At 40.1% G+C, this 12417-nt stretch overlaps 1 protein-coding gene across 1 annotated transcript in view; it reads left to right on the top strand.

Moving 5' to 3' along the window:
* Nucleotides 1-151: 151 nt before the first annotated feature.
* LOC115217079 (serine-rich adhesin for platelets) overlaps nt 152-12417 on the top strand; it is a 42457-nt gene continuing 30191 nt past the window's right edge. Inside the window, exons 1-4 of the mRNA XM_029786670.2 lie at nt 152-228; nt 5905-6523; nt 8832-9264; nt 11113-11184. Of these exons, the coding sequence (XP_029642530.1) occupies nt 5963-6523; nt 8832-9264; nt 11113-11184 (1066 nt within the window). The 5' untranslated portion in view covers nt 152-228; nt 5905-5962. The remainder of the gene's footprint in view (nt 229-5904; nt 6524-8831; nt 9265-11112; nt 11185-12417) is intronic.

Raw genomic sequence — 12417 nt, 5'->3', positions numbered from 1 at the left:
ACCTTTAAAAAAAATGTACATATTTAAATTTTCAATAAAATAATTATTTAACCAATTTTTCATGATTACATTTAATTTTTAAAAAAAACTACGCTTATCATTTTTTTATACATTTAAAAAAAAAGAAAAACTTTTTTCTAACCATGATTCAATGCGTTACAACATGTTGGTCTTAGTTTATCTTCTGCCGTGGAAAATGTCCAAAGTTGCCGCTTTTAAGCAATAATGGTTCGTATCAGACAAAAAGCACGTTTGATATTCGATAAACTTGTTACTGGGGATAATATTTATCGTATTCCGAAATCTTTTTAATCGGAAGACAATTTTTATTTCCTCGTTCGTTCCATGTTATTGTTTCAATTTACTTTATTTTTCATGTATTTCCTTAATTCACTGATTTATGTTTACAGATAAGCATCGTGTCTTATATTGTTGTTACTATACTGGAAATCTAGCTTATGACTAAATATATATTACTATAATGATTTTGTTGTGGAAATTGTATGTAGGTATGTGTGTGTGTGTGAATGTTTGTGCATGCATGCATATTTGTGTGTACGTGTATATATACATGTGTGTGTATTGATGCTTATATATGTGTATATATATATGTATGTATGTATATTGATGCTTATATATGTGTGTGTGTGTGTATATTGATGCTTATATATGTGTATGTGTATATGTGTGTGTATATTGATGCTTATATATGTATATGTATATATATATATGTGTGTGTGTATATTGATGCTTATATATGTGTATATATATGTGTGTGTGTATATTGATGCTTATATATGTGTGTGTATATTGATGCTTATATGTGTATGTGTATATATATATGTGTGTGTGTATATTGATGCTTATATATGTGTATATATATGTGTGTGTGTATATTGATGCTTATATATATATGTGTGTGTGTATGTATTTGTATATATACACACACAGTGCAACCGATTTCTTCTTGAAATACCTTTCTCAGAAATAAGGTGATCATTCCATGTAACAGGGCTAAACTATTTGTTATTAATCGATAGTCTGTTCCATTCGTGACGGTCCAACCTTTTGAGACAGTGTTACATATGACTACATTATATAATGTGTTCTCTTTTGTTTATTTTCACTTTTAGTTAAATACAGTAGGGTTTGATTTATGAGGAATTTAGCTGCTGTTTCCAGCAGGTCGAGTCACCGTGTAGAGGTTCGCTCGTTGTTGGGGGTTATAATCTAATGCCTGTTAATGTCAAAATCAATCAACATGGATCAACTACATTTATGGTGATATCAATCATCTCAAAAGCGGTGTGCTGGCAGAATCGTTAGCATACCGGACAAAATGCTTAGCAGCATTTCGTCCGTCTTCACGTTCTGAGTCAAATTCCGCCGAAGTCGACTTTGCCTTTCATTCTTTCGGAGTCGATTAAATAAGTACCAGTTACACACTGGGGGCGATGTGATTGACTTAATCCGTTTGTCTGTCCTTGTTTGACCCCTCTGTGTTTAGCCCCTTGTGGGTAGTAAAGAAATAGAAATAAATACCAAACACTGTGATTGATATGATCGAATAGCCTTCTCCCTCAAAATTCAGGTTTTGTGCATATAGAAGAAAGGATATTGACATCTCTAATCACAACGCCGTGGTGATCTCATTCTTGCTCACAACATCATAAGCGGAAAGTGTAACTTCTCGAAAGAGCTGTTCTTCACTCCTGCTCCAGAGCGTCGGCTGCGGGGTCACTCCAAAAGCTCTATCTGCGACGATTTCATCTCAATCGAAGGAGAGGGGCTTTCTCCGTCCGGGTTGCAGATCCGTGGAATAAGCTGCCGGACGAGATGGTGAAGATGCCGACGACCGCTCGGTTCAAAGTCTCCCTTGACCACAAGTGGCCTGAACTCTTTACATGAACACCACCCTGTACATAACTCCATGTCCCCCTACATGGCCTTGCTTTTTGCTTTTTGAGCCAAAAAATTAACTAACTAACTAACAACTCATTTATTAATGTTAATAAAGCAAGCTTAATCTAGTATCCTTAAAAAGTTATCAACGTTGTGCATTAGGCAAATCCCACTAGTTTGATCTGAAAAATATTCCAAGCTTATAATGGTTGCGTAGGGAACCAATGCCACAACCAGGAAGTTATTTCTTCGTTCCGTTCTACTTAATAATCACACATTCAAATATCGGTTTACCTACTTAAATGTGCTCTAGTACACATGTCCTTGTTTCCTTATAACTTTCAGAAAAATAAATATTATTGAAATCATCATCATCATCATTTAGCGTCCGTTTTCCATGCTAGCATGGGTTGGACGGTTTAACTGGGGTCTGTGAAGCCGGAAGGCTTCATCAGGCCCAGTCAGATTTGGCAGTGTTTCTACGGCTGGATGCCCTTCCTAACGCCAACCACTCCGTGAGTGTAGTGGGTGCTTTTTACGTGCCACCTGCACAGGTGCCAGACAGAGCTGGCAAACGGCCACGAACAGATGGTGTTTTTACGTGCTACCGGCAATGGGCCAGGCGAGGCTGGCAACGGACACGAGTGGATGGTGCTTTTTCATGCTACCGGCACGGGGGCCAGGCGATGTTTTGTAAATATATTTCAGATTGTATAGATTACAATTATATCGGAATTTAATGTGGGAAACAAAAATGGTTGGTGCACACAAATGTATCATACTGATACATAACAATTTTTTTTTTTTTAATTTCTAAATTTCATTTTATAGACAAATTTGTGTCAGAATGTGTGTGTGTGTGCCCAACATTCAGACAGATGTGGCATCGACCACATTCGGATGGTGCTTTTTATGTGCCACTGGCATCGACCACATTCAGGAGCCAGTCAGGGGGTACTGGCCACAGCTACGATTTTGATTTTACTTAACTCAACAGGTCTTCTCAAGCATATCATATTGCCTGATGCATCAACCTTAAATGGGCCAGACATGCAACACTAGCATCAGCTATGGCTGCAATCTCACTTTTGTTGCTGGGTCTTCTCAATCACAGCATATCTCCAAAGGTCTTCATCTCCTGTCATTGCCTCTGTGAGGCCCAATGTTCAAAGATCATATTTCATCACCTCAAGCCATGTCTTTTTGGTTCCTTCCACAGTTTGGGTGTGGTGCTTCTTCACACAGTTGTCCTCATCCATACATAACACATGACCATCCCAGCGCAGTCGTTTCCCTTGCACACCGCATTTGATACTTCTTATGTCCAACTTTTCTCTCAAGGTACTTACACTCTGTTGTGTATGCACACTGACATTACATATCCAATGGATCACACTAGCTTCATTTCTTTCAAGCCTACGCATGTCCTCAGCAGTCATGGCCCATGTTTCATTACCGTGTAGCATGGCAGTTCGCATACATGCATCATGCAGTCTACCTTTCATCCTGAGGGAGAGGCCCTTAGTTGCCAGCAGAAGTAGGAGCTCCCTAAACTTTGCCTAAGCTATTCTTATTCTCTCAAAGCAACCACCCCTGCTACAGACTTGGTCGCCTAGGTAATGGAAGCTATCTACTACTTTTATTTTTTTCCCCTGGCATGTGATGGAATCTGTTTTCTGTACACCTTCAGTGTTTATTACCCCTGTGCATCTGCCACACACAAAAACTATCTTCCTGGTTACCCTTCCTTTGATGTCGCTGCGCCTCTTATGTGTTCATAATTTACACCAGGTACACCATATGGAATTTCTACCCACGCCTTTTCTGCAGATTGAACAGGGCCATCTACTTGAAGGGTTTGTGATTTGTCAGCCTTCCTACTTACTTAGACTTTGGTTTTTACGAGGTTAACTTTAAGGTCCTTTGATTCTAGACCTTGCTTCCTTCCACACCCTAAACTTCATCTCTAGTTCTGGCAGTCTTTTAATATCACTAGAACAAGCAATGAGCAACCTTTTCTGTGAAGCTAGCTGCATAAGACATGGCTTGTCATCAGACAGGCTATTCTACTAAAAAAATCAAAGGTAATTTTTCATTAGGTGTGCCATTCATAAACCCCCACAGCCTACCGTTTGCCCATGGCTGCTCTACATCTAGATTACCCAGTCTGTCTTACCATTTTTTTCTAAGATGGGAGTGGGCGTGGTAATTTGAGTAAAATATGGCTGCTGTTTTTTGCTGGCTAAGTGATCACATAGAATCTCATGCTAGCTTGTGTAGAGTCTTGTTGTTTAGCTTCGGGTCAGCCCTTGATTGACTTCTAGAATATGATTTGAGGGCATTTGGCATCATTTCTAGCTGATCAACCAATCATACAAAGGCACCCTCAATGGCTCTGCTTGTATAGTTTATATGAAATGGTGTGCAGCTTAAGATGATACAATTTATGTTATTACAAATAATGACGAAAGACCGAGACCTCTGGAGATATGCTGTGACTGCAAAGACCCAACAAATAATGTGAGTTCATGGCTGTTTCCTGCACCAGTTTCGCATAGCCCCAGCCCATCCAAAGTACCTTGGATTGCAGAACGACCTGCTGTGCTTACTTTGGATTGTAGGGCAACCTGTTGTACTTGAGGGGACCTATTGAGTCAAGTACATCAACATCAAAATAAATATCAAATGGAAATTGTAGTTGTGATACCTGTTCCAGTAGCACGTAAAAAGCACCATCCGAACGTGGCCAATACCAGCGCCGCTTTGACTGGCTCCTGTGCCGGTGGCACGTAAAAAAGCACCAACCGTTTGTGGCCACTGCCCAGCCTCGTCTGGCACGTAAAAAGCACCTACTACACTCACAGAGTGGTTGGCATTAGGAAGGGCATCCAGCTGTAGAAACACTGCCAGATCAGACTGGAGCCTGGTGCAGCGTCCTGGCTTCCCAGACCTTGGTTGAACCGTCCAACCCATGCTAGCACGGAAAATGGATGTTAAACAATGATGATGAATGTAGAAGGAAGAGAGATTAGGAGCTCAGTCAAAGCTACAATTTGGCAAAGGTATCAAGTTCAATAGGGTTTCATATTTTATATAGTGGCTTGAAAAACTTTGAAATCGAAAATACCTGCAAGATGTGATTATCAATCCATTTCGAAGGATAGGAACTCTGAGTATACTAACCAATATATCAACTGAGTTTTTAAATCTTTTTTTTATATGTAGCCACTTTCTATCTGAATGCTATCATCATCATTTAACCCTTTGGTGTTCAGATTAATTTGTCAAAAGTAAACCTTATTTATTCACATTTAAAAAAATTTATCTGATATTATTTTGTAGCTTCAAGATAGGAAAGATGTAATTGCTTATTTTTAGAGTGACATTGCAGGGTAGGTATGAGATGCATGTTCTGGCCAGTTTGAGCATAAAATGTGTAGAATATTTGGGCTGGATACAGCCGGTTTAAACACTAAAGGGTTAATGTCCACTCTTCCATGCTTGCATGGGTCAGATAGAATTTGTTGTGACAGATTTTCTGCAGCCAGATGCCTTCCTGTTGCCAACCCTTACATCTATGATACATCTATCCTTTCTTACTGATTCATTTATCACTGATCCAGGATAACATGGCATGCTTAATTTTGAACCATGTTACACTTATCACAGATTGATATGTCACAACACAGGTCAACAATCAGTAAAAAAATTCTGCTTATACTACAAGAAAGAATATATCTTAGTGACCGTCCACAGTGCTCAGCTACCCAAAATGTACTGTTTTACAATGCCCTTGTTTTTTACAGCAATGAACTGACACTCATCTTTTTACCATTCATTAATGAAAATGCTCTCTCTTATTAAAAACTAATTTAGTTAGCATCTTAATAACTCAGCTAGCTGTAACTCTCTCCAATCAAAGTAATTGTTTATTGCAGATACCTAAAATTTGAAGTAATTTTCTTTTGTTATTTCATTCTTTTGTTTTGGTCTTTCTTGTAGGTTTGCTCTTTTAACACCTACCCAGTATGTTTTGATTGCACTCAGCCTCTGAAGTTAGATGGCTGAGCCTCCAGCCTTACCCAATCAAAAACGAAAATTTTGCTACCAAAGAGCTCGGTTAGGTAACTCTAGCACTAGTAAGAGAAGGAAAGATTCAGATGAAAGCAAAAATGACTTTGACGATGATTGGGATGGAGAGCTGACCCTTACACAACAGGAACTAAACGAGCTTGATAATGCTGCTTCCAACGCTTATACAGTGAAAGCTGGACCGAGTTCCGTGAAGCCTGATCAAGGACAAGCTCCTAATGTTGCAACAAAAGGTGTTGCGCCTGCAGTTTTGCCGGGATCTCATACACAGTTTTTATTTCCGAAACAGGATGTGGCCCCATACCAACCTGCATCAAAGCTTGTTCAACGTTCTTCTTCAACTTCCAGCTCTTCTTCAACATTCCCAGTCTCGTCTACAACCAGCTATGACTCCAGTAATTCAAGCCACAGTTCTGCAAGCAGCTCTAGTCTTCACAGGCTGAAAAGTGATAGCTCAAATGGTGATAAAGTCACACTTGATCAAAAATTAATTGAAGAACTTCAGCTCTTAAGAAGAGATAGTAAAAAGGTTTGTTTTTAACATAGTACAGTTACTTTTCTCTCTGTCTCCATCTCTCTCCCCTTGGCCCCTCTCTCTCTCTCTCTCTTTCTCTCTCTCTCTCTCTCTCTCTCTCTCTCTCTCTCTCTCTCTCTCTCTCTCTCTCTCTCTCTCTCTCTCTCAAGAAGATTGCTTCCAAGCCATGTGGTTTTGGGTTCAGTCCCCCAGCATGCCACCATGTAAAGGTGTCTTTTATTATAGCCTGGGCCAACTAAAACCTTGTGCGGACTTGAAGCCTGTTTTAAATAAGTGTGTGTGTTTGTGTGAGTAAACTTTGTGTGGTATGTAGCTTGCTTACCAAGCACATGATTCAGGGTTCAGTCCCACTGCGTGGCACCTTGGGCAAGTGTCTTCCACTATAGCCTCGGGCCGACCAAAGCCTTGTAAGTGGATTTGGTAGACGGAAACTGAAAGAAGCCGGTCATATATGTGTATATATATATGTTTGTGTGTCTGTGTTTGTCTCCCCAACATCGCTTGACAACTGATGCTGGTGTGTTTACATCCCTGTAACTTAGCGGTTCGGCAAAAGAGACCGATAGAATAAGTACTAGGCTTCCAAAAAATAAGTCCTGGGGTTGATTTACTCGACTAAAGGCGGTGCTCCAGCATGGCCGCAGTCAACTGACTGAAACAAGTAAAAGAGAGAGAGAATATAGTGTTTTTTTTATTTTAAGTTATCTTTCTTACTCCCTTTTGGATATAATTTTCAAAACGAAGTAATAATATATTTCTTGCAAAATTTATGACATAAGTTTGTATTTCATTTTCATCAAAATACTGGCTATTCCAACCATTACAAAAACCTCCCACTGATCTCACTTTAATTACGATCTTTCACTTTCCCCTCACCTATTCTTACCATCTCCAACTATTCTTTCTTCATTTGTCATTTCAGTCCTCTCTGCCAGTGTGACTACAAGCAAAAACACATTGTAGATTATTATTTGTGATTTCAAAAACCATGTCATGTCACAAACTCAGCCCTTCAAAGAATTTATCACTATAGTTGACACCTAGCCTGGGGTTTAGATAAAGATTACGTTCCTGTTCATGATACCATGTGCAAGGGTTTCACTAAGAGTCTTTCATAGTGAAGCAGTTCCATTTAGGATGATACAAAATATGAGTCACAGGTAAGGCGGCGAGCTAGTAGAAATGTTAGCATGCCGGGCAAAATGCTTAGTGGCATTTCGTCTGCCGTTACATTCTGAGTTCAAATTCCGCCGGGGTCAACTTTGCCTTTCATCCTTTCGGGGTCGATAAATTAAGTACTAGTTACGCACTGGGGTCGATGTAATTGACTTAATCCCTTTGTCTGTCCTTGTTTGTACCCTCTGTCTTTAGCCCCTTGTGGGTAGTAAAGAAATAGATATTACGTCTGCTGCTATGTTCTGAGTTCAAATTCCACTGAGGTCGACTTTGCCTTTCATCCTTTTGGGGTTGATAAATTAAGTACTAGTTACGCACTGGGGTCGATGCAATTGACTTAATCCCTTTGTCTGCCTTGTTTGTCCCCTCTATGTTTAGCTCCTTCTGGGCAATAAAGAAGTAAGAGTCACAGTTGTTTAGAAAAACATCCCCTTGCAGAACAAGTTCCTGCTACGTACCTCTTTTACTCGTTTAAGTCTTTGGATTGTAACCTTCAAGGAGCACTGCTTTGAAGGGTTTTAGCCAATCAAACTGACCCCAGTACTTATTTTACAAGTTTGATACTTACTCTATTGGTCTATTTTGCTGAACTGCTAAGTTATGAGGTCATAAATGAACCAACACCAGTTGTCGATACATATACATAGACACACACACACACACATATATATATATATATATACACAACAAGCCGTCATGCAGTTTCGGTCTACCAAATTTAGTCACAAGGCTTCGCTCTGTTGTTCAGCCCAGGACTATAGCAAATGACACTTGCCAAAGATGCCACACACTGAGACTGTACATAGAACCATGTGATTGGGAAGCAATCTTCTTAACCATATACCCTTACGTATACCTTTTACTGTGGAAATCAGATATAACTACTCGAGATTTTATTACCCCTAATTGAAGTTTTCTATACCAATCTATTTATTGTTGAGAAATGTCATGCTTGAAACAATTTTTCATTGAGATATGTCAAATCCTGTTTTTTTGGCAGATGTTTAACATCGTTACTGGAATAATTATGAAAATTAATTTTGTAATTAAATGATTAATAGAGTTTCAAACTCTGCAAATTTTAAATTGAAATTTTCAACAAAACTTTCTTCTCGCTACTTTTCAGTATAAACAGAATTTATATCTGAAAGAAGGTGAAATTAAAATTCTACGTACAGATCTACAGAGAGAGACAGAAAAATTATCAAAACTACAACAAGAGAAAACTCAGCAAGAAGTTCGAGAGAAAGCCGAAAGTGAAAAACATTTGAAATCTGAGATTGAACGTTTAAATGTGCAGCTGCAGTTTAAAGAACAAGAAATTATGCACTTGAAAGATTCGTTGCTTAGTGTTAAAAGCAGCATTGCTGCTAGTGGTGCTGCTTCTCCACAGTCAGCAACAACCAGTAGCTATCATGGTGCTAGTTCTAAAGTACGTCGGGTTTTAGTGGAGAAACCTTCTCCACAGAAAAAATTTCCATCGGATGATTCCATCCTCAGTGCTGATAATATTGGTTCAAGAGGAAATGGCAAGATTTCCATCAGCCCTCAAAAGAGCAGTAAGTAAAATTATTTCCTGAAGATCTTGATATTTGGATGAAAGCACTCCGTCGGTTACGACGACAAGGGTTCCGGTTGATCCGATCAACGGAACAGCCTGCTCGTGAAATTAACGTGTAAGTGGCTGAGCACTCCACAGACACGTGCACCCTTAACGTAGTTCTCGGAGATATTCAGCTTGACACAGAGAGTGACAAGGCCGGCCCTTTGAAATACAGGTACAACAGAAACAGGAAGTAAGAGTGAGAGAAAGTTGTGGTGAAAGAGTATAGCAGGGATCACCACCATCCTCTGCCGGAGCCTCGTGGAGCTTTTAGGTGTTTTCGCTCAATAAACACTCACAACGCCCGGTCTGGGAATCGAAACCGCGATCCTACGACCGCGAGTCCGCTGCCCTAACCACTGGGCCATTGCGCCTCCACCCTTGATATTTATTTGGGTGCCAAATATCTTTGTCTTTAAACATTTCTGTTGAGCATGGTAGTGCTCCTTGTAGCATCAGTTTATAAATATGATGTACACATGCATGTCTGTATGGCTAAGGAGTTTGCTTCCAAACCATGTGATTTCAGATTCAATCCTATGTTAAAATGATGTTGATATGCAACTTTCGTTGTAAGGCTTAAAAAACTACTGTCAGAAGCACTCTTTAATAACCAGTGATGATCTTTCTCAGGCATGAATGAACTGCCATCATGTCATCATCATCATCGTTTAGTGTCCGCTTTCCATGGTAGCATGGGTTGGACGGTGTAACTGTGGTCTGGGAAGCCAGAAGGCTGCACCAGGCCCAGTCTGATCTGGCAATGTTTCTACGGCTGGATGCCCTTCCTAACGCCAACCACTCCATGAGTGTAGTGGGTGCTTTTTACGTGCCACCGGCACAGGTGCCAGATGAGGCTGGCAAACGGCCACGATCGGATGGTGCTTTTTACGTGCCACCGGCACAGAGGCCAGGCAAGGCTGGCAACGGCCACGATCGGATGGCGCTTTTTACATGCCACCGGCACAGAGGCCAGGCAAGGCTGGCAACAGCCACGATCGGATGGTGCTTTTTACAGAAGCCAGTCGGGGCAGTGCTGGCAACAGCCACTGTGTTTGTGTATGCATGTACACAGACACACATATATCAAAAGAGAGAAAAAGAACTCAGTGCAGACTACCATACACAAGGTAGTAAGTTAAATATTGTTTTTAATTAAATTAAATTAGTGTGTAAAAAAAGTCCTCATTAATAAAAATAATAATAATAATGAAATTATTGTATACAGTGCTCAGGTGCACCACAACTTGTCAAAAGTGCATGTAAAGTATATGCAGGAATGTACAAATGTCTGGAAAGTGAACAGTGTATGAGTCAGATACATGCTTGCGTGTGTATGGAGGGGGAGAAAATCAGGTGTAGTGTTGGTGAATCTCAGGAAGCATGGAAGTTTTGAAGGATGCAGTGCTCCGACAACTAACAACTGATGCCGGCAGTTTGTTCCATATTTCAGTGACTCTTAGCGTGAAAAAATGTTTCCGAAAGTCATGCGAGCTGTGCCGTTTTCTGACTTTGTAAACATGTCCACGGTTGTTAGACAGGTGGAGTTTGAAAAAGGTGCTCAGAGTTATTGTATGTAAGATAATTAATAATTTTATGGGCGTCTGCCAAGTCAGCTGCCAGACGTCAGAGTTTCAATGTATCCATGCCCAGGGAAGTAATTATTCTTAGAATGAGCGAAGAAGAGAACTTCTGAAATTTCAATGACTCTTAACTTATATTGAACTATACCAGTTGGATTGTTATAGCCTTTTACATATTTTGTTTTCAATAACATTTTATCTCTTTCCTCTCTTTTATTCAGCTTCAGAGAGTGTGTGCAGTTCTACATACAGCAACAGAAGAAAGAAAATCTTAAATGTACATCTACATCATGGTAAGCGATGTTTTCATTCATGTTAACGTATTATATATCTTAACACTAACTTATCTCTCTATTTCGCTCTGTGGTTCCAGCCACCTCTCCCTCCCTAATACTCTGCTTCTCCCTACATGGATTTTGTTGCCCTTTCTATTGTCTTTCTGTCTTGCAACCTACTAGTGATCCCACTAGTGCCAGTGGCACGAAAACAGCACTCAGTGCACACTGTAAAGTGGTTGACATTAGGAAGGGCATCCAGCCAATGTAAACATGCGAAAGTTGATACTGAATCTCAGCATAGTCCTGCAGCACACAAGATCTTGTCAAACCATTCAACCTGTGCCAGCATTGGAAAACAGACATTAAAGGATGATGATGAGGAGGAGGAGGAGGATGACTAATTTGTCTGCTTATCTAACCTTCTCTTTGTCACACCACATATCGTTTAACGTCCGTTTTCCATGCTAGCATGGGTTTGACGGTTTGACGGGGGTCTGGGAAGCCAGGAGGCTGCACCAGGCTCCAGTCTGATCTGGCAGTGTTTCTACTGCTTGATGCCCTTCCTAACGCCAACCACTCCATGTGTGTAGTGGGTGCTTTTTACATGCCACCAGCACAGGTGCCAGGGGAGGCTGGCAATGGCCACGATCGGTTGGTGCTTTTTACGTGCCACCGGCACGGAAGTCAGTCAAGGTGGTGCTGGCATCAGCCATGTCCAGATGGTGCTTTTTATGTGCCACTGGCACAGGTATCACAACTACAATTTCCATTTGATTTTTTGATGTTGATATATCTAGTTAAATTTTTAATACTGTGTGCATCAAATGGTTTAGATCTAGTTTGTGTTCATCTGTCTGTATGTCTACCTATCTATCTACATATATGTATGTATATTTCTAGTTCAGGTTGGGGGGGGGGGTTATTGCTCTCTACATTAATCAACTATGTGGCAGAAGTGTTAGGATGTCAGATACATTGCAGAGTTTATTTATTGCCATTCATATTCTGAGTTCAAATCCTGCTAAAGTCAGTGTTGCATTTTATCCTTCCAGTGTCAATAAAATAAAGTATCCATCAAGTCATAAGGTCAAATTAATTAAATGTAACCTCCCTAAAACTCTTTGGATTTGTGCTGATGTTAGAAATTAGTTATCTGAGATATGAAAATGTCTGAAAAAGTAGTGTGTCTAATTAAATTAGTAGGTCACTATCACACTGTCCTTATTTGAAATCCTACCAAAATCAACT

Source organism: Octopus sinensis, linkage group LG11, assembly GCF_006345805.1.
Source record: "Octopus sinensis linkage group LG11, ASM634580v1, whole genome shotgun sequence".
NCBI classification, from domain to species: Eukaryota; Metazoa; Mollusca; class Cephalopoda; order Octopoda; family Octopodidae; genus Octopus; species Octopus sinensis.
The sequence above is the reverse complement of the archived record's forward strand: the minus strand, read 5'-3'. Positions and strand labels throughout refer to the sequence as shown.